This window comes from Stegostoma tigrinum, chromosome 15, assembly GCF_030684315.1.
Source record: "Stegostoma tigrinum isolate sSteTig4 chromosome 15, sSteTig4.hap1, whole genome shotgun sequence".
Classification (NCBI taxonomy): Eukaryota; Metazoa; Chordata; class Chondrichthyes; order Orectolobiformes; family Stegostomatidae; genus Stegostoma; species Stegostoma tigrinum.
Window position 1 is genome coordinate 58,696,154 of NC_081368.1, and position 23,417 is coordinate 58,719,570.

Here is a 23,417-nt window from a genome sequence, read left to right on the forward strand (position 1 = left end):
CTGCTGCATTACCTTTGCTGTTTGAGGAATCAAGATTATATTTTTCTTCAGTAACCTCTGCTGTTGATACTGTTGTATTTCACGGCATTCTAAGTAGCCTGGAAAGACTTATTATCCTGAGAACATGCCGAAATTATTTACAAAATTCATCTTTGTTAACTGCTTTACTGTTTTTTTTAACCCTATGTTTTCTACTGCTTTTTGTTAAGTGAGTTGTTTCTACCAAATGGTTTTTATTTGTTAGGTTTTTTTGTTTCATTTTTTTGATTGTTACTTGAAAAATTGTATAGTCCTCCTAAATGTAAAAATTTCTTTGTTACTTCCGGTTCATTCAGGTATTTACTTAGTTTTGGCAGTTTATATTTTACTTATCAGAACTTTATATCATTTAACTGTTGTTGGACGGTTAAATAGCATAACCAGTACTTTCAAAGTGATATAGTTAAACTTTATTTATATTTTGAGATCTTTGGTAAAAATGCAGTGATCAGAGCCAGTTCTGTATTCTTTACAGATCCTGATTAGAAGAATTTGGTCTGTAACTTGTGCAAGATCATTGTTTCTATCTTCGGGTTAAATTTATGGATATTTATTATATTTTATTCAGATGAACCTCTCCCATTAGTTTCAACCATAAACGCTGAATCAGTTTTTAACATTGTCATTGATCCATGTCTTCATCACATTTCTTGACTTTCAAATCACAAACATAGCTTTCGTTCTTTATTCTGACATCAGTATTGAGTTATAATATTCAAACCGCTTTCCTAGCCCTTCAAAAGCTCTCATTCAATTGCTGAAAACAGTTCCTGTTTTCTTCATTCCTAACAACAAATATTACATGGTAATACAACCATCATCCAGCACTAACTTTCCCAAATTTAAACTTTACGCTTATTGTGTGGAATGATTTTTTTGTCCAATTTTGAATGTAGGACATTCCACAATTAACCTTTGAAACAATTTTGTGACCCTAGATGAATCCTTCTCAAAACTTTTCCCACTGTGATTCCATTTCAAGGGTTGAAAATTTTTGTTACCCCTCAGTGGGAGCTGAGAGAGTGAGTATAAGGGATGAGAACGCTCTTCAAAGTGGGAACTGGGGCGTTGGAACTCCATTGTGGCCATTGCAGATTCAGAGCTTGTGATCCTACTTGGACATCATCAAAGATTGGGGTGAATTGAGGCAGTGACTCAACCCTTTTGTTACATCATCAAAGAGCTCAATTACTGTAGTTAAGCTCAATTTGTAGTTAACAAAGCTTTGGCACTGTTTTACTTAATTTATGCTGCTTTTTCAAGATTATTTTACTTCATTGCAGATTATTGTCTCAGAGGGTTCCCCCATCGTTAATGTCATGCTCACTATTTTTATCCTGTTCAATATCACCACAACTGCCTCTTTTACAGCAACATAAGTAGAATCCATTTCTGTAGTGTAGATGGGATTAAAGGAGGTCTTCTGTTCCTCAGCCATTGTTGAGAATATCTTCATTCGGATCCTTAATCAACTTCATCTTCCTTTGACTATGCTTTTCCTACTTATTTTGTGAGGACTTTTGAGTTTCTTTAAGTTAATCACCTAGCCTATTCTAATTCTTGTTCTCTCTCTGCCCATCTTACTACATTCTTCATATCTGCTCTGTAGTTGCCTTGGCTGTCAATTCTTACTACAAATCTTGCTGTTGACAAAAGCCTCTTTCTTTTTCATTTCAATCTCTATCATAAGAACATCACAATAACATAATAAATAGGAGTCATAGGGAATGAATAATGTACTTGCAGACAATGCCCAGAGACTCAAAAAGAGAGAGGCATCAAAAAAATTGCTGATGGTAAGCAAGAAAGAGAAAGAGAGAAATGCTGTATTAGGTACTAACAAGAAATATAAATGGTTGAAAATGGATTGGCCATGCTAACAGCAAGCCATACACAATAGGACTTAGGGGATCAAGAAATAAAACTAACATGGAGGAGATTCTGCATTCTGAAATTATTCAATTTGCTGTTGAGTTCTGAAAGTTTACAGCTCCAGAGGGCACAGGCCTAGCCTATCTAGACTTCTCTCAAATTAATCTGCTCATTCCAGGTATTAGTCTAGTAAGTTTTCTCCAAATTACTTTCAATGCATTTGCATCCTTTGACGAAACCACATTGTCTATGCCTGATTACATTGAACTTATGCAATTTCCCTATTATGACATATTTATGACACGTTCTAAAATTTTCAGTATGTCAGATGCTAAGTGAAGTCACATGCAGGTTCCTGCTTTTTGCTTCCTTCCCCCTTTGAATAAAGGAATTATAATAGCTACTTTCTAATCTAAAGGAAGCTTCTGAAAATCTGATGAGTTTTGGAACAGACTATACACACACACACATCCTTCATCACCATGGCTCAGCAGTGACACAAAACAAGTGGAGGTTTCATTGTTAGTCACATTTTGGGACCATCCAGTTGTTGGGTGCAAATGTCAATGTAAAAGAAGCATTTAAACTTGAAGGAGTGAGGATGGAGATACTTTTGGCAGCTAGAACCGATGGTAGGAATTGGGGAGCTATAAGATCACAATGACCCCCAGGAATGTCCAGGATATACAGTGGATATTTGCGCGCAGTACAAAATGGATTGATTGATAAGTTAGTTAGATTCTGTAAGTAATAAGAACTTCAGCAAGGTTAAGAAATTTGAAAGTACTGCGTGTTTGGGTTTAGGGATGACCACACACTAACACCACTAAAAGGAGACTTAATTCCATGTAAAATAGGATGAGTAAACCACTGTATCAGTGCAGGTGTAGTATCAAATGAGTATTCTTATTGCTAAGCAGGCTATAAATGATAAAGGCTCTAATTTTGGTATCAAAGTATTAAAGAAATATTAATTGCATCAGGAGATGGGAGTTTATATGAAAAAATGGCTGATTGTCATAAAACAACATTGAGAGTTTGTCCATCAATCTCCTCAAGTTAAAAAGTTACTGATGCATGCAGAAGTAAGGGACAATAGTGCACTAAACTTGTAGATGAGATCAGTGATAAATGTGACATTTGTATAAAATTAGGACACCATCACAGTCTTCCTTGAGTGAGAGGCTTGAATTAATTTGTCAACGATGAATTTTAAACTAATTATGAAAATATAGTCATTGTATGGCTGTAGAAAGTGAATTTACTAAATGGAGTTTGTGGAAGAAATCATAACAGACGATATACTTCACAAAAGCTTAGCAGACATGCAACATTGTAAATTACCATCTATCCTGGGATGAGCAGTCCATGGAAATAACTCAAAAATTTCTTCAGAAATCAGTGGTCATTCCCTGGCTTGATATAAGGTGATAAGAAATAAATTTTGATATAGTGGTCATGGTATATTATAAAAGGGAAGGGCAGAAAGAATGCAAAGGTCTGGATAAAGTTATAAATGATGATGGGGGAAAGCAAATTTCCAACATGGCAGCCAGTCTGTTTGAATGCATTCTTCAAGGTTAACTGGTCCTGACTGTACATTTACACAATCTGAACCGTTAGTAGGGAATGATGAAGCACCATGCACTTCACATACTCTTATGTGGGAAGTTATGAGGAATAGATTATGACAGATGAAGGACAAATTGAATATGAAATAATTGAGTATAAATAATTGTTACTGAAACAAGAGATGGACCTATTTATCCACGTGCATATCTCTTGAAAGTCGATACTAAAGTAACATTTACGCCTCAATAGCAAGTGAATAGAGGGATACCACCTTTGTCGGGAGAGGAGGGAAAGCCTCAAGCCAGGCTGAGGGGCAGTCGGACGGAAAGCCAGAAAACAAATTCTGAAATGACCTGGAAGTGAATGCGGTCCTACAAAATGGTGATGGATTTGCACAAGAAATTCTACTTGTAAGAGGAGGATCTTGTGGGAGTAGTCCTGAAAGGAGGGAAGTGGTTAAGTCCCAGTTATAGTTTAACAAGAGCAAAGGTAATGGGAAGGTTTAAACACCATGTAAAGTAAAAATCATTGTAATTGAGAAGTTTTAGTCACAACTAATGCTTTAGAAGATAAGTTGACAAAGAATGCCAAACAAAAAGAGTTGGGAAACTAGAAAAAAATTGATATGTACCATGTTGCCAGACAAGGAAAAGCCAGTCTTATCATGGCGACGGATTGGCATGGAATAGGCATGGAATAATGTCTTTTCTTAAAGTAAATTTAAAGCTAAAGCCAGACAAGGGTCTCAGGGTTTTGAAGATAGATTTGGTGATCAAGATTAGAGTCAACTTCCTGACATGAAAAGTAGGGCTAAGGATTTTCTTAGCTGTTTTAGCAACATTTTCCTGTGAATATAAATTGATTGGCATAAAAGTTGTATTTTTGCTTGGGAGTCATTTCATAAGGAATTTTTTTTTAAACTACCTGAGGAATCACGGGCCATAGAAAGTAAACTGTGGAAATGAATAACTTATGGATTGAGTGATGCATTAAAGGTGTGATATTTTCCAATTAGATTCATCCTACAGAAAGCATGATATTCAGTTGAACATAGACCAGCCATATCCTACTGTCATCATAAAGTGAAATTAGCTGGAATCTTGAAAAAAACGGTTGATGATGTTCTGTTGGACATTCTGCAGAATTCAAGGGATGTCTGATCAACAGAATTAAAAAGAAGTTTAAGATTGGTTGTTGTACTTCAACAACTTTTAGATGTATAGGTTTGGATATCTCACCAAGTAAGTAGGGAGTTACCTTGGATCAAAAATTTTATTTAAAACATACGTATTGCATCCCAATAAATAGAACCTATGCTTCACAGTTAATCATCTTGCAACCAAGGTAGAAATAGACCAGTCAAGAAGTTTGATTGGTCAGGAAGTCAAGAAGTTTGATTGTGTACTCAGACTGGACCCAATGTTTGTTGTAATCTATTGGGACTGAAAACCATGATAAAACATGCTGCAAACCAAGGAGGTCCTGAGTACAAATAATCCATTGAAGAAATTTAAATTCAGGGAGAGGTTGCAGTTAAGTTTCCAACCAGGTGTGATAATGCTAATCTTCCAGATGATATTCTAAATTAGCAGTATTTATAATATTCTTGATGGGAATTAATAATGCATGTTGCCTATTAGCAGGGGAAGCTAAAAAACCCAAGAAGAGTGGATAAAGCACCTTAGCTGCTTAAACAGTGACATTGGTGAAAGCAATGGGTATGGTGGTGTGTTTGTCTAATATTCTGAAGAAAATCTTTTACAAAGAGGAATCTGGCAAAGATTTGCATATGAAAAGCTTTGCAGATAGTTGTTCTCTTTGGGAAAATCATCATTTGACAAAATGTGTCACTGAGAAAAGCTTGAGAATTGTTTGATCAAAATGCTGGAAAGAAAAGCAATGTCATCAAATAAAATGAGTTGCTGCAAGTTACCGATTGTTAAACTGTTTTATGAAGAGAAAAGCTTAACTGAAGAAATTAGTTTGCATTATAAGTGTGGGACTGGTGTGTTCGGTTCTGACTGATATATTGACCCCACCACTGAGAGAACTCATCAGATCAATCTTCAATCAGCTTGTTTAGAGCTAGTCAGTGCACTTCTCAGCCAATCACAGACCTTGACAATGTAGTCCTGTCCTGCCAGAGGCAACCAGCCAGTCAGACGAAAGCTAAACTTGCCTCAGTCTAGGCTACTCAGTGGCAGGGATTGAAGGGGATGGGTGGGGTGGGGGCAGTGAAAGCCACATCTCTACCCTTGGCTGTTCTGCCCCTTCTGAGTCCCTGAAGGTACCTTTTCTACCTCATGGGATGGAGGCTCAAAGGGAAAAGCAGGGAATAGCTTTTAGTGGCCAATCTCTTGTGTTCCGTTACTGTCTTCAGTTATCTGCAGTAGAAGTGAATAGAAGCTGTACCCCAACTTTGCAGGGCAGGTCGCTCTCAGAAATGCAGTCACTTCCCTTGCCTGCTGGAGAGGCCATGGCAAACTGAGGCCCTTATGAGGCTATTAATTGTCTGCTGTGGTTCCTTATCACCCTGTGGTTCTTATCACTCAACAAGAAGGCAGCAAATATCTCTCCAGGGCCAACTTGCTCAAATCACTGGCCCCAAGGAGGGGAAAATCTGTGTTTGAAGTGAGCTCCTTATTTCACTCAGAAATGGCCTAGCGCAAAGTTTGTCACATGTTCTCTGGTTAATATCACAATTAGTGGATCTCTACTTACAAGATCAACTGAGATTAGTTTATTTATTTGAGTTTTCTTTTTTGAACTGTGATGTGCAGGAAGTTGACTAGCCCCATTAGAATCATTTGCATCTCTGTTCGCATAATTTTGAAAAAAACTGTCTGCAGTGAGCCACGATAAGTTCCCAGTCTATAAATATTTGATTTACTTAAAATACCTAGACACCATTGTTCTTTTGATGTTTGTTTTTTCATCTAAATAGACCTTGCTTAATTACTCTCAAAGGGTTGTAGCTTCCATTCTCATTGTTCTTGGGATCCTTTGGCTGACATATACAAAGTTAGTCATTATATGGATATTGCATGTTAATTTATAAAAATAACAATTTTTGTGGGCCTTCCACTATTGTTCTAATTAGCACTTTATATGTTAATTAGTAAAATTGGGATAGAAGAAAGTGAAAGCATAGTCATTGGTCCTTTCAACCTTTTATAAACTTGATGGTATTAACAGTCCAATTTAAATTGAAATAAATAAGCTGCTGAGTCAGCTGAAGTTTAAATAATATTGTACAATTTCCAGCAACTTCTACCAGCATCTTCTCTTTATGCCCATATGTTTGCCATTGTCTGGATACTACTCAAGCTGTCACTATCCTGCTACATTGCAGTTCTTGACTCTGAACACATTTCTAATGTACATGATTCTGAAATCTTACATGTTTTTACTGAGACATCATTTCCCCCCATCAATTGCTTTATTATCTCTGAACTCAATTTGTTCCCAGCCCAGCCTTTTGTATTCTGCTACTTGTAAATTTCAATGTATTTGACACTTTCGCTTCCTACTTTTTCTGTTTGCCTGGCAACCACATTCTTGTTCATCTCTATTAACTTTGTGTACCTCAGTGCGTAAACTTCAACTTCCTTGTCTTCATCACCTTCCAGTAGCCTGTTTATACCCTGCATTTCTTAGCCACTGTGCATTTCTTGTTCCCTCCTCACTCTCATCCAAACCAAGAAATCCACCAGCCTCCCAACTTCACCACCAATCCACTGTCCTATTAATGGAACAATAGTTGACCAATTAGGCATTTCTACTATCTTCAATTTGTTCTCCCAATGCAAGTAGCTTAAGACCAATCTTCCCTTTTAAAGCATCAGCAGGTTACTGTCAGTTTCAGTAAACAAATGATTCATATGCAACAGCATCACTGTTTATACCACTGCAAAATCTGGGCTATTTTCTTGGATTTAGAGTAAAAGGTCTCTTTTGTAAGTAGACCCATGTCCCTTAGAATCACAAATTTATGTTTTTGCTCGATATCTATTCATATCATGATAAAACAGAAAATATGGATAAACGAAACAGATCTCACTGTATCTGTTTCTGGCTTCACAGTTGCTGCCAGAACTGCTGGGTTTCTTTAGCATTTTCTGTTTTCGTTTCAGATTTCCAACATTGGTAATATTTCATTTTTAATTAATCTAGAAGTGACCAAGTTGTTAAGTATTATTTTATCCCACGTGCCTTCACTTTTATTTGTGCAATTGTCCAAAATGTGAACCGATTAACAATTTGTTGTGTTAAAATTAAATGTGATACAATCAGCTGGCATATTTCACAATTACTTGAATAAATTGAGTAACAATTATTACAATCCTAAGTTTGACACATTCTCCAAAATGGAAAATAATAAAGGAGCATGATATGCCATCACATACCTTTTTCTAATCAAGATTTTCTTGGAGTCATGTTAACTTTGCCACAAAATGATAATAGTTTCCATCACCTGTTTTTTCCTATACCATGTATTTCCCTGTAATTTTTAATGTCTAGCTAGGAGCCTTGAGCACTGACCTTTAACCTGATCAGCATGCCAGTTATTCTATACATGACTGGGTTGGGACTCAAAAAACTTGTTTTCTGCAGAACAAAGATCTCAAAAGATATTTCTGTCCTTTGTTATAATTTTTCTAAACCTTTTAATTCCCATGTAATTTTCCATTAAGTACGTAAAATAATTCTAATTATTCTCTTGTATGAACCTTATGACAGTAATATTCGACAAATATGAAAGTCAGTAGTTTTTCATAGTCTCTAATGTGTTCTCAGTTCACTATTAACTATTAGCAGTGTTCGCATTTAGTTGTGATGATCCACTTTAAGAAAATGAGCGAGATAATATAATTTTGCAGTTAGGGTGAGAGTAAGGAATCAAGTGAACATGCCACTACTGTTGTGTGAATTTATTTAAATAGGGTCAAGTTGAGTTCCAAAATGTATATTACTACTGTTGTCTGCATGAGAGAACATAGAATTGGTAACTTTCTGATGTGTTATTGATTGTTTGAAAGTATAACACTCTGGCAGGATGTGACAAGTGGTTTGACCCCAAATGAAGGAATGTAAAGTTGTAAATCCCAGTTTGCAAATTACATTGGCTTATAAAGGATATTAAACCATGGAGATAGGGGAAGGGAGTTACAAAGGGATAAAGACAAAATAAGTGAATGGGTGAAACTATGACAGGTGGAATTATATGTGGAGAAATATGAGGTCATCTATTTTGGAGTTGAGAAAGTCAAATCAGGACATCTCCTTAATGTCTGGAGACTGGGGTCTGAATCTTGATTCCCAAGAGGTGTGGGCAACAGGCTGGGGATGTGTGCAGAGCTGGAAAATCACCCTGCTTCCAGCAGTAAATTTAGTAAAGTGATGCATATGGTGAAATTTGCATTCTGTGGTGTGGAAGGGGTGGATGTGGGATGAAGTTGGACCGATAGTTCAAGCTGTGGATCAGAGGCAGCCACAGGAACTATATAAGTGACCTGTGTTGCATCTCATGTGTTTTCATAAACATTCTTCAGCCTTCATCCCTCTTTCATTCTCCGCACTGCTTCTTATGCCAACCCCCTCCCTATCTCACCCGAATGGCAATATCCTCCAACCCTCCTCCATCCTTACGACTGCTTCATTGTAGTCTCGCCTCATGCTCCCTAGTTACCAACATTTGCTCTTACACTACCCATGTGAACGTACCCATATTCACCATAGACAGAGATGCTAAAGATTTTATTGTTAAACATGAATATATAACACACATAACATGAAATTCATTCCTGAAAGATCATTCAGTACATTTCAGTAACCCAAGTACTTAATATCTGATAAAATCAACATTTGTATTCCTAACCCCATATCAAAGAAAGCGAAGTCTGTGACAATTGATTTGAGCAGTCAAATAAACCATGACTAAGATGTCCTCACAGGTAAATAATAGAGTATAGAAAATAGTCAAACATTTGAAATGCTATAATGATAGCAATTAAAGTTATGTCACTAAATAGCTATTGAAATGGCTAGAATTGATTTTTCTCAATTCTCAAAGATACAGGCAGTTTTTGCTTACAATTTTTAAAGGCCCACACTAAAAAAAACTTGACAGCTTGATAGTTATTTTAAGAACATTTATGTCTGCTCTGAAAATTCATAATTCTCACACTGCGTGATAAGACCCTTCCCCCAGTTTGACCTCAGTCCAAAGTTCAGTGACCATACTGACTTCAGGGTTCTCATGTGTGGAAATTATTTCCTGTCTGTGACGTCCCATTCCTAAGAGATGTTGGCCTAGGCCCAAAACGTCAGCTTTCCTGCTCCTATGATGCTGCATGGCCTGCTATGTTCATCCAGCTCTACACCTTGTTATCCCAAGAGATGTTGTGTTGGATTGGGGGTGGAGGGCTAGGTGTTGGTGCAAATTGGATTTGGGTATGTCCAGCAAAGGAAACTGCATAGGAAAAAAAAGTAATAAGAAAAGCTAATAGTGCATTAACTATAGAGTCTGAATTCAGATGTAACTAATTGATTCTTCCATTGCACAGAGACTTAGTCCAACTCAATCTGGAGTATTATGTTCAGTTTTAGGCACCGCGCTTCTGGAAAGATATATTGGCCTTGGAAGAGACTCAGTATACATTAACCTTAATAAAAGTAATACTTCACTAGGTGAATTATAAGTACAGATTTCTTAAAATTAACTTTGAGTTTTCTTGAACTAAGTTCACTGAGCGGAAATCTAATCAGAATGTTTAAAATAACCATAAAGAAGAGGTATAGAAAAACAATTGTTGCCAGGGATATTCAGAACAAGGGGGCATTAAGATAGAAAGCATAGGCCATTTCAGAGTGAAATCAAGAAGCATATTTTTTAAATGAACATTTTGGAAATCCGGAACGTCCTCTTCAGATGGCTATGCTACTGCATCAGTGAGAATATCAAGATTGAAATTGATAGATTTTTGCTCATGTCACAATGCAGGAATGGTGATGGAGTTTTTGCCTTTCTTCTTATCTCTCAGTTGACTGCAGCAAGATTTGTACTGAGATGGATTGTTTCAGTAATTTTGGGTTGCTGTGACAACAAAAAGCGAACACAAACAGTCTTTTCTAGTAATTTTGAAATCACAGTAAGATATATGCATTTATTGTGACAACACCCAAAATGTAAGTGAGACAAAGCTTCCCCACACCCTCAGATGCATAGACACACATAGATACAAGGTAAGGTGAGAGTTAGAGAATGAAGCATGCATTTAGATTACTAACAGAGGACCAAGACGCAAGTCACGGAATCTTAACCAGTCACCTGAGATGGTAAGGATTGAAGGCCTGAACATTTCTCTCTCTCGGTTCTTTGAACATAATAGATATTGAAAGTTCCTGGATTTTTCATGAGAATTTGTAGCTGAAGTTCTGTAGAGAAGAAATATTTTATTAAAAGGCAAATTAGCCACTTTTTCACTGTTTGGGATTACCGTCTGTTTGAGGCAAGGTTTGTTTCTTGCCGGTAGATGCTGTTTCTGTGGTCCCAGGCTGCCTTGCTGAACTCCCTTGCTGGCTACGTCTCAAGCTAATCACGGTCATGTGAAGGTAATTTTGGTGCCCCTCCCCCACCCCCATTGTCTATAAATTGAATAATTCCACTGTGTATCTTATTTTTTGTTCTGCACGTCTTGTCTGCAACGGTTCTTCAAACATATTTTCATCAGTCGTGAAGTGCTTAGAGACATCAGACATTGTGAAAAGTGCAATATAAATGCAAATTCTCCCTTTGCATGGATTGTGTGGTTATTTAACTGCAAATCATTAGGTGTCTGACATGAATGGAAACCCAATGAAACCAAAAAAAGACGTTATTTACAACTGTCATTGAATCCTTTGTGAGCATTCAGAGTTATGTGTAGTCTAACGTAAATATGAGAAAACAATTTTCTGCTTTGGTTTGTGTGTAGTCTTCTCTCCTTTTAGTATCTCAGATATCATTCCCAGACAGTGATATATGAATTGTAATTATACATTATCTCAAAGTTGCAATTGTTCTGAAACTAGTAACATTTGTGTAAAAACTGAAAGTGTTGGTCTGAAAAAAATACAGATTTTGGAAGTGTTGTATAAGTATACAAGATACTGGAAATTATCTGCAAAATGAATCAGCATCTGCAAGAAAATAAGAGGTAAGCATTTTTGATATAACTTCCTCAGTTCTTATAGGAGATGATATTCATACAAAACCTTAGTATTTTCCTCCCTTATGCTGCATGGCCTGAGTTTGTGTGGTTTCCTCACAGGACAAGTTCTGCCCCTTGACTGAGTATGAGGGCAAGTTATAGAAAAGTAGACTCGATATTAGGCAGTGCTGCTTTTAGTTATGTTGGAACTGAACTACATGGTGCTATATAGAATACTCAATGAGAAATCCCAAGAGCAGTTGGATATCTCTGCACTTGTTATAACTTAAGCGTGTAACTGTATTGGGAGCTATGGGGGCTCAGGAGAAGGTGAGTGCCACAATTGCAGTAGTATTTCCTTGATGCCTCTAAGCAAGATTACTGCAAATACATGAGTACTTCTGACTTGGTGAAGCTAGCTGTGAGTAAAAAGCTGGAGTTGTAACTGTGAATCAGTACAGAGTGCAGAGAAGCAAAGACCTAAAGAAAGTTGGGTGATCAAACAGATTAGGACTTGTCGTTGAGGCAGTCTGTGGCTGAAAAATTATTGAGAGTGTCAGGAGTGGATCTGCAAATAGGAAGAATTGTAGTCCATTTTAAAACTTGACATTTTATACCAACCACGCCATTAATATCTTGGAAGAATTTCTGAGAAGTTTGTAGATATGTCTTGATTGCATTTTTTATTTGTTGTGTACTGTGGGTGCTTTGATCACAGTATACTAATCATACTTCACACAGAATCCTAAATGTTGAAATATAATTTGCAACATGTTGTAGATCCTGTATTGCTCAAATATGGCACAGTACAGTTTATTGTTGTCTGTTTAAACCTGTGCAATGTGTGACTTCATTCTCTTGGTAAGCCCTTTGGTTTTCATACTTCACTTCTTATAAAATGGTTACTGGTCCCAAGCTACTTTGGAATATGCAGTCTGGTTTGGGGTTAAAGCAACTGGAAAGAAAATTAGCCAGTTTGTGGCTGTGAATCTACTGATGTTACTTGGAGAATTATCAGATTTTGAGTAGATAGGCATCTTCACGTCGTATAGTAGACTGGACATGGTGGGGAATTCTTGGAAGTTATGGGGACAGTGCGCACTTGAAAGAATTAAGCTGAGTCGTCTTTATTCTGTTACAGGCAACGTTTGGTGCCCATGCCTAACTGTCCTTCTGACATTGATGGTAAACAACTTATTAGACTGCTGCAGTGCATGGTACATCTAGGTACACCCACACTGCTGTTATGAAGAGATTTTCCAGAATTTGACTCAGTGACAGTGAAAGAATGGTGATATCATTCCAAGTCAGGCTGGTGTGTGGTTACAAGGAAAATTTGCAGGTGATAATATTCTTGCATTTGTCCTTCTAGCTTTTAAAACCACTGTCTTTGGAAGGTAATGTCTAAAGAACTTAGATGAGTTAGTGCATTGCATCTTCTGCGCAGTTCACTCGACTAGTGATGTACATCAGCAATCACTAAATTAATATTTAAAGTGTTATTTGGGATATCAGTCGAATGAATTGCTGTGTCTTGGATGAAATCAAGCTTCTTAAGTCCTGAAATTGCATTCATCCAGGCTAATGTGAAGAACTCTATCACACCCATGATTTGTGCCTCAAAATGTTGAGCAGATTTTAGAAAGAGAGCTGGTGGGCTGTGCATCACAGAATTCCTAGCTTTGACCTGCTCTTGTAGCCACTGTATATATAAGGCTAGTCCAGTTCAGTTTCTTGTCAATGGTAACCACCAAAATGTTGATAGTGAGAAATTCTGCAATGGTGATGCAGTTGAATGTCAAGGGAAAATTGTTAGATTCTCTCTTGTCGAAGGCCGTCATTGCCTGGCATTTGTTTTGCAAGAATGTTACTTGCCACTTCTCCACCCACACCTGGATCATGTCCAGGCCTTGCTGATATGGGTAGTATCTGAGGAGTTGTGAATAGTGCTGAACTTTGTGCAATCATCGGCAAATGTCTTCTCTTCTGACCTTATTATGAAGCAGCTGAAGTTATTTGGGCCTAAGACACTCCACAGAGCAACAGCTATAGAAATGTCCTGGAGTTAAGATTACAGACTTCCAACACCACAACCATCTTCTTTTTCACAACGGGTGATTCCAGTAAGCCTTCAGCTGGGCCTTATCTAACAAGGGATGAACAGCCAGAATTATTGAATGTATAAAGCAAGATGTTACTTATGTTTAACAAACAAGATGAAGACAGTGTGGCAGTTTCTTATCACACAGAATACGAAGATTTCTTGAAGCCTTTCCAGCACAGGTAATGCTTTTCTTCTTTAGTCTTAGAAATGGCACCATATAAAACTGTATTGCAGAAATATTACTTCACAGTGACGGTGATAAAACTGTGCCAACCAAAGGCACTGTGTTTTTAGCCATTAATCCCTGACTCTGACTGCCTCATGCCTCTTTGGTGAATAGCCTGAATTAACACCTTTCATGTCAATAGAAGGGGGTCCTCCGATGTTATCCCATTTCTGTTATGATTCATGTAGACCAGAGACAAGTTTCCATCTTTTATTTCCTAGTTCGCAGAGATTACATTCTATAGTGACAAAATTACACATTTCCTCCATTGAACTAACAATCAATCATTTTATCAATAATACAAACTGTTATAAACAATTTGCCCGAAGCATGTTAATCTATTCTCATTGATAGAAAGGCTCTTCAGAACAGACGTTCTCAGCAACATATCAGGAAAGAATATCTTTTTAAATTATAGGTGTTCTATTCTATAGATATAGTTGATAGTTCAAGGCGATTGATAATCTAAAGTCTGGTAAAATATATGTTTTTATTCTGCAAAAATAAGTTCAAGCTGCTGAATTCAGACCTTTCTGCCTATTTCTTCAAAGTTTACAAGGAGGTCTTGAATTGCAGATAATGTAATTTAAATAAAAGTGCCAGATGTTTTGAGCCCCTCAAGTTCATACATAGGCAGCTATTGTTCTGTGACTTTTCTCAGTCTGCTTTTAACTGTATAATTGTCGAACTCTGGACAAATCCAACTGAACTATCTAAAGACCTTCTAAGATACAATCAGAGCAGGTTGATTTGGCTGCATAACCTACTTCTGCTCTTTCATTTTATGATCAATTCTGAAATATTACTTCAAGCTAAAAATGTAAGTTTGAAGTATTTTCAAAATCTTGCAAGGAGTCCAGTTGAACTATTAGAAAAATGGAGATGAGGAATTTCTTCACCTAGATGGTCATTAGCCTTGGAGTTCTTTCCATGAGCAGTGGACACTGCCATTGCCTGCCTCAGCGTGAACATGTTCAGATTTTCGATAATTAGGAGAATCAAAAGTTAAGGGAGACAAACGGGAAGTAGAATTAATCAGATCAGCCATTGTTTTATTGTGTAGTGGATCAGGCATGATATACCAAATAGCCTACTTCTGCTCCTATTTCTCATGAGGTCTCCTTACCAACGTTAACATGTTGGCCCATCAATATACCACTGTGGCGCACTCCTGCTGGCTCTGCCTTGTTGACAGGCAGATCGCAGCAGTGATTGTAGTGTCTGTGACATTGCCTGAAAGAAATGTCAATCTGTAGGACAGTTTCTCTCCCGACAAGCTCCAGATATTAGTAAAGAGGGCTGTGCTTCATTGGATTAACCTGAAGTACTAGCAAGCTAACGATTTTGTAATGGACAATTTACAGATTGGAAAAACATTGAATCATGCAATGATACAGCACAGAAGAGGGCCATTCAGCTCATTTGTCCATGCCGATCCAAAGACACCCAGATGCCCATTCACATCCCATTTTCCGGCACGCGGCGCAGCCCTGCATTTACAGCACTTCAGGTGCCGACGTAGGTACTTTTTAAAAATGTTTAAGGTCTCTGACTCCACCACCAACTCAGGCAGCAAATTCCAGACACCCAACACCCTCTGCATTTAAAAAAAAACTTCTCCTCATGAACCCTCAATTCCTGTGCCATTTAGCTTGAATCTATGACACCTAGTTATTGAACTATTTACCAAGGGTAACAGGTTCCTCCTGTCTACTCTATCTCCACCCCTTACAATTTTGTTTACCTCTCAGCTTTCTCTGTTCCAAGGAAAATAATCCCAACCTCTCCTCATTGCCACAGTGCTTCAACCTAGGCAACATTCTACTAAATCATCTCTGCACGCTCTCCAGAGCAATAACATCCTTCCTGTGATGTGGTGATCAGAACTGCGCACAATAGTCCACTTGTGGCCTCACCAGTATCTTAATACAGTTTCATCATTATATTCTTACTTTTGTATTCTATACCCCCGCCAATGAAGGAAAGCATTCCCTATGTCTTTTTTACAATCTCATCTACCTCTACTATAACTTTTCGGAACCTGTGCACCTGCACACGTGAATCCTTTTACATCATTTATCCCTCAGTTTGTTCCCATTCATTGTATATTCTTGTTTGAGGTTTGAACTCCCAAAACACTTCAGAGTGGAAAGCCATTTGCCACATTTTAAACAACGGAACAGCATTTTCACTTGTCCAGTCCTCTGGCAACTCACTTGTGTCTAGTGAAGATTGGAAAATAATCCTCAGAGCGTCTGTTATTTCCCCCCTGATATCCTTCAGCATCCTAGGGGACATTTTTTCCAGCCCTGGTGACTTATTTACTTTCATGGATTCCAACTCTTCTAATACATTCTCTATTAATTAGTTATTTTGGCCAATATTTCACTTTGCTCTTCGTGGATTACTATATCCACATTGTCCCTTTCCTTGTGAAAATGGAGACAAAAAATTCATTTAAAATTCTTCCCATCTCCTCTGCATCGTCGCACAAGTTCACTCCTTCATCTCTGATAGTTTCCACTTATTCGTTTACTTTTTATATACTCATGAAACATCTTTGGGTCTTCCTTTATCTTGCTTGCTAATAATTTTTCATGCCTTCTCTTTGAATTCCTTTTTTTCTTTTCTACTTGGTCCCTGTACTTTCCATACTACTCTCAGCTATCTGCAGAGTTGAGTATTTTGTGACTCTCAAATGCTTTCTTTTTCTGTTTAATCTTCCCCTGCCTTTTTATAGACAACTACGTAGGTCGAGATTTGGCGTATCATTCTTATTTTTGGAAGGGACAGGTTTGCTTTATGCCCTAAGGGTCTCATTTTTTAATGCCTGCCACTGGTTTACCACTGATTTTTCCTTTAGCACTCTTGTCCAGGCAACCTCAGCAGAATCACTTCTCAGTTTCGTAAAATATGACATCTGCTAATTAAAAACTTTTACTCCTAATTCATCTCTGCCCTTTTCCATAATAAAATGAAATGTAACCAAATTGTGGTCACAATATTGGATACGGTTGCCCACTGTCACTTCACCCACTTGTTCATCTTCCTTTCCCAAAACTAACTCACACATCGTGTCTCCTCTTGTTGGGCTTGTCACTTCTTAATTTTTCTTTCCTTGGACTCAGTCCATGAATTTTTTCACCTACATTGCCCTTTCTGTTGTTTGAAACCCAGTTGATATTGGGATCATTAAAGTCTGTTTTTGGTCCCTATTCTTGCAGGCCAAAAAAAAAATAAAATTAAAACCTTGCCTTGGGACTATCAAGTGTTGCTGACATTCTTTCTGGTCAGCTGCTCTGCTCATCGTGAACAAATTTTCCAATGCAGTCTTTCAACTGGCATCAGGCCCATCTCAGATACACCTGGGACCCAATACTTGGTTTTGATGACTACACAGCAAGCTTAAAAAACATAATTGACAAATTTGTCTGAGATCCAAGTGCACACTCAGAGGCTAGTCGTATAATTGATATTTTTTAATGCGCAACTGTTTTATACCAGGTGATTCAATCCTGCACAAAGTTTTAACCAAAAAATCTACTCTGAGAAACTCAGTTCAGCTAAAACGCATGGATGGGCCAGCCCAAGAGAAGACACCTTTGTGTAGCTGTCCGTGAGTAGTACGCTGGAATGTCAAGTTTGATCGGGTGCTCAAATTCCTAAAGTATATTTGCTGCTATTTGCATAGAATATGCCATTGTGTATAAAGTTACTTTGCATGTGAAAGAAAATACTTTCTTTCAATCTTTTGTCAATTAAAACTTGAGGGAAAAAAAGCTACATGAAGTAACTATAATAACTGCCTTTGGACAATTACCATGAAGCATTCTAAACTGTCAATACCACATAACAAGAAAACTTATTTGAACTGCACTGTTGGTTCATAAAATAAAGCAAAGTCACCCAGCTCTCTTTCTGCATCCAAGAATGCAAGTCATTGATATCTATGCTCGTTGGGATCTAAACACACTGAAATTAAATTCAGTCAAGCATACCTCAGCATGAAGGGCACGTTACACCAGTTTATTTCCTCCTAGAACAGAAACGGTACCAGTGGCATCCCGTGGATTTTGATTACTCTTAGTATTGTAGAGGTATACAAGATCCAAGCTTTCAATTGTCCACACACGCCAACCAAAATCTTTGAACAGAACTCTGCAATAAATATAGAAGCACAGACTCTAATTGTGTTGCCACTTGTTTTGTGGTATCCCACCTATCAATGTAGATGTGTCAGAGTTGTGATCTTTGAAAATCCACCTGTATTGCAAAAATAACTTCTGCCTGAACATGTTCTGTAAATGAATAATGCACAAACAATGGAGAAAAATAAGCCTACAAGAATATGATAAATCTCACTCTTTTGCTCTCTATGTTGTACTGTATTACACTATTTGTAGAAGTATGTCTGAACAGTGTATATTACATTGGTTGATGGTAACTGAAAAATGTTTAATTGGAAACAAAAGGATTTTGCCACATTTCTAACTTTGAAACCTATTCTGTGATATTCAGGCAAAAATGCAAAGATACAGTGCACAGATAAATGAGATCACAAAATACATTTTTATCTGTTAAACTGTATTTGTTATCATTCATTCAGAATGACTATTTGAAGTTGTATGTTGTTCTGGAGGCATATGTGGTTAGCAGAGAGGAAACAAGGAATACGACAAAATGGATTTTTTTTCTGAATGGCAGGCATTGACTAGTAGGATACCAAAAGGATCAGCATTAGCACCCCAGCTATTTAGAAAATATGTCAATGATTTAGATGAGCGAACAAAATGCAATACCAAAATTTGCAGATAAAATCATGCTGGTGGAAGGGTGAATTGTGTGGAAGATGCAGAGATGTTGCAGTGTGATTTGGACAGGCCAAACAAGTTTGTAAATGCCGAGCAGATGCAGTATATGTGGATAAACGTGAGATTATCTATTTTGGTGCAAAAATTGGAAGGCAGATTATTACTTGAATGGCTGGAAATTGAGAGAGGGAATTGATCAACAAAACTTGGGTGTCCTTGTGCACCAGTCACTGAAAATAAGCACGTAGGTCATAGAATCCCTACAGTGCAATAGAGGCCTTTCAGCCCATCAAGTCTGCATGAATTCTTGATAGACAACAAATGCATTTGATTACTACATCCCAAACAAAAATGCAACATCAGTTTATTTCAATACATTTAAGTGATGAAAATCAATAATTTTGTCTTCTCTGTCAGCCAACATTCCTTCCTGAACTAGCATCACCAAAAGCAGAGGATAACTGTCCATGTCTTTAATGCGCAAAATAACTCGGGAACAGCAAATTTATTTCAAAGTAACTTATTGCATGTAAACTGGTTTGAGAAACTTCTAAGCTGTAATGCAGTTAAGCCAGACTCTCAGCTGTTGCAAAATAACACAGATCTATAGGTTTTATGCAGAAAATAAGTTTGGTTTGATCTGTACTCACTGTTGATTTAATCTGTACTCACTGTTGATTTACTGCAAGCTAAAAGCTGTGTCTCAAAAGAATTGCTTTCCATCATCCAAAAGTAAGAATTTGCCATATTTTCTCACTGAAATGTTGTTACACAAAGATTACATTGCGTATGAATTGATAAAGATAACAAGGGGACCATAATTAAAGGGTATTTATCTCATTGCCAAGAAAAGTTGAACTTTAAATGTCTGAGGTCACTGAATATGGCAAAATATTGAGCCAACTGTTTCATTCATAAGAAAACTCACAATCAGGTATTTCTAAACCATTAGTCACTTATAGAACATAGAACATTACAGCACAGTACAGGCCCTTCAGCCCTCGATGTTGTGCCGACCTGTCATACCGATCTCAAGCCCATCTAACCTACACTATTCCACGTACGTCCATATGCTTTTCCAATGATGACTTAAATGTACCTCAAGTTGGCAAATCTACTACCGTTGCAGGCAAAGCATTCCAATCCCTTACTAATCTGAGTAGAGAAACCACCTCTAACATCTGTCCTATATCTTTCCCCCCTCAATTTAAAGCTACGCCCCTTCGTGCTCGCCGTCACCATCTTGGGAAAAAGGCTCTCCCTATCCACCCTATTTAAGCCTCTGATTATTTTATGTTTCAATTAAATCACCTCTCAACCTTCTTCTCGCTAATGAAAACAGCCTCAAGTCCCTCAGCCTTTCCTCATAAGACCTTCCCTCCATACCAGGCAACATCCTAGTAAATCTCCTCTGCATCCTTTCCAAAGTCTCCACATCCTAACATGTCTATGTTATTATATTATCCCAAGTTATTAAGAACGTGAATAACAGAGGCCCTAACATAGATCCTTGTGAAACCACAATTCGTTCCAAATTAAAACCAAAACAGGACTTTGGTGCAGCTAGTGGGCTTTTAGCATGGAAATTGCTCATTATGACTCTACAAAAAACAGTTATTAAAATTTTTTAGTGGTCTCAACATGGGAATAGGCAGGTTAAAGAGAAGAGTGGTCCCTTTTTATTTAAAGCAAAGCCTCTTTTTGAAAGGTTTGCTTGGAACACTTGAGAATTGTCGCTTGGAGAAAAAAAACCATCAAGACACATTTAATGTGGTCTTTTAACCCAAAAAAGGTTGCTCTAATATTCTTCAGGTCTCCAACGTTTGACATTTGCGAACTTATGTTGAATTGAAAATGAAAAACAAGAACTTGGTAATTAGTTACATTTTATTTTAACTATGTTGTATCTGGAACTGCACTGAGAGTGAAATCTCTAAATATCTGTACAAGTGACCATTGTTTTGAAGGTCACCTCTAAGAATAAAACCTGGACTTTTTATTCTCACTCATTAGTGTGGTACCCAATTCTTCTGCAGATTGAGGTCATGGGCATGTCTAGTCTTTTTGCCGATGCCCAGCTCCGTGTTTCTTCATTTTTGGTGGCCCTGCATTATGCTGGTTAAGAGTCTTTAAAAAAAAGTGTTAATAGAAAAAATCAATTATTGCCTTTTAAGGGTTTATTTGCCTGTTATTTTACCTGTTTTAAACAGCACTGAGATATGAGCAGAAAAACATAACTAATTAACAAGCTGTAGAAACACTGTGTTGCTATGAATGGAATAAGCGGGAGGCGATGGCCTAGTGGTATAATTCTGGACTGTTAATTCAGAGATCCAGATAATGTTCTGAGAAATTGTTTCGAATCCTGCCACAGCAGATGGTAGAATTTGAATTTAAATATCTGGAATTAAGAATCTAATGATGACTGTTAATCCATTGTAAATTGTCAGGAAAATCCCATCTGGTTCAGTAATGTCCTTTAGGGAAGGAAACTGCCATCCTTACCTGGTCTGGCCTACATGTGACTCCAGACTCTCAGCAATGTGGTTGACTCTTAACTGCTCTCTGGGCAATTAGGGATCGGTAATAAGTGCTGCCTAGACAGCGACACCCTCATCCCATGCATGAATAAAGAGAAAATTACAAAAAGCCATTTGTTTTACTAGGAAGTTTTTTTTATGCTGATGGAAAATATAAAACTGTCATGACCACTTTTGTTTTTCTACCTAAGTAGTATGATTCTTGAGTAGCTGCAAAAATTAAAACTCTTTTCTTTTGGTTTTTTTTTTAAATGGACAATTACATTTGTTTTGTAATAAATTCCTTAACCACAATTCACAGCTTTGCCAAGCTTGCAAGAGACCAGTATGAAAAACTTTCCAACATGTACAGCAACATGATGAAGCTGTACAAAGGACTGGGTGACTACTTTGTCTTTGATCCCAAAACTGTCAGCATTGATGACTTCTTCACTGATCTCAAAAACTTCAGGTCTACGTTCCTGGTAAGTTTGACAAACCAAGAGAGAATTTTTACCATTTTCAAAAGTGGAATTTTGTTCACATCTTGTTAATATATGTGTTGAATGTTAACTTTGCATGAAGTCTTTGTCTTATTTAACACGTCTCAAAGGGTTTTAATGAAAAGAACAAGATTAGTACAGGGAACTTGAAGAAAGAGAAAATGTTTCCTTCTGCAAAGGTTCAAGCCAACTTCAAAGTCAGTATTTCCTTAAAGGTCTCTTAATAAGTATTAAAAAGTCATCTAACCTACTTCAGGAATTTAATTTGCCAACCACTTGGTGACTTTACAATAACAAAAGCACAACAGGCAACATTAGGGTAGCCAAAACCATGGTCAAAAGAGGTAGGTTTTAAGGAAAATCGTGGAAGATGAAAGAGGCTAAGGACCTTGGAAGTTGAAGGTATGACTTCCTGTGGTGAAATAATTGGAATCAGAGATGCTGAAGAACTCAGAATTATGCCACTGGACGAAAAGAGGCGGCCAGCGCCATAGATGGATCTGAAAACGGTGATAATAATTTTAAATTTAATGCATTCTTTGTGGAGAGCCAGTCTGAGTGAGTGAGTGTTTGGGTGAAGGCTGGCTGAGACTGTTGAATAAGAATGTCACATTTGTTTGTGTTTTAAATTCTACATTCTTATCAATCCAAAAACCTTTGATTTTCTTGCCTAACAAGAAACTGTCTGTCCCCACCTTTGAAAACATGCACCAAATCCTCCAAAGTTGTTAAACCCTCTGAGGGGGAAAAAAAATTCTTCTCACCCACTATAGTTATCAACTTGCAACTACAAGGGCAGTCTGCCCAACCTTTCTTTATAAGACAACCTGGTCAATTCTGGTTTCAATCTTGTAAACCTCCTTTGAACCAACTGCGAGGCATTTACTCTCTTCCTTTATTAAGAGGCCAGACTATGCAGTTTTAGAGATGTGCTCTCACCAGTGCCTTGTAAAATGAGATATAATATCCTTACCTTTATATTCAGTTATTCTCATAATAAAGTATAGAATTCCACTAGAGGTGGAAGCCTGGCTGGAGCAATTCAAGCATGGACTTCAGACAAGATGGGACTGGATTTGGCAACAAGAATATATTTAAGCAGTTGAGGTGAAAAGGATGTTGGAAATGGGTGGAAATTTGTAAGGATAGTGGGTGTGTTCAAGTGCTTTCATTTTATGAAGACCAGTTACAACATATTCAAAGTAGAGAATAACAGGACTAAAAGGGAATGCTGAGGACAAGTTTGGACTATTGAACAGTGGAGTGATGGAAACAACAGAGACAAATGCTTTAGTTAGCTCAGTGCTTGTGGCAAAGAAGCTCATGAGTTTCTTGAGTTTGTATTGGCAGTAGGGATAGAAAAGAGAGGAGAATTAGCCAAAAGACATTACATAAGTGCAAATTAAGTTCTTCCACCATCTTAGAGTCACATAGCCCAAAAACAGACCCTTTGGACCAACTTGTCTCTGCCGATCAAATTTCCCAAACTAAACAAGTACCATTTGCTGGTATTTGGCCTGTGCCTCTTTAAACCCTTCCTATCCCTGTCCAAATGGCTTTTAAATGTTTTTTATATCTT

The 23,417-nt window shown here is 37.5% G+C and overlaps 1 protein-coding gene across 5 annotated transcripts in view; it reads left to right on the plus strand.

The window, feature by feature from the left end:
- Positions 1-23,417, plus strand: part of diaph2 (diaphanous-related formin 2) — a 632,555-nt gene that overhangs the window by 477,328 nt on the left and 131,810 nt on the right. For all 5 annotated transcript variants that reach the window (XM_059651484.1, XM_059651487.1, XM_059651485.1 and 2 more), the window contains one exon: positions 21,655-21,820. In XM_059651484.1, coding sequence (XP_059507467.1) covers positions 21,655-21,820 — 166 coding nt within the window. The remainder of the gene's footprint in view (positions 1-21,654; positions 21,821-23,417) is intronic.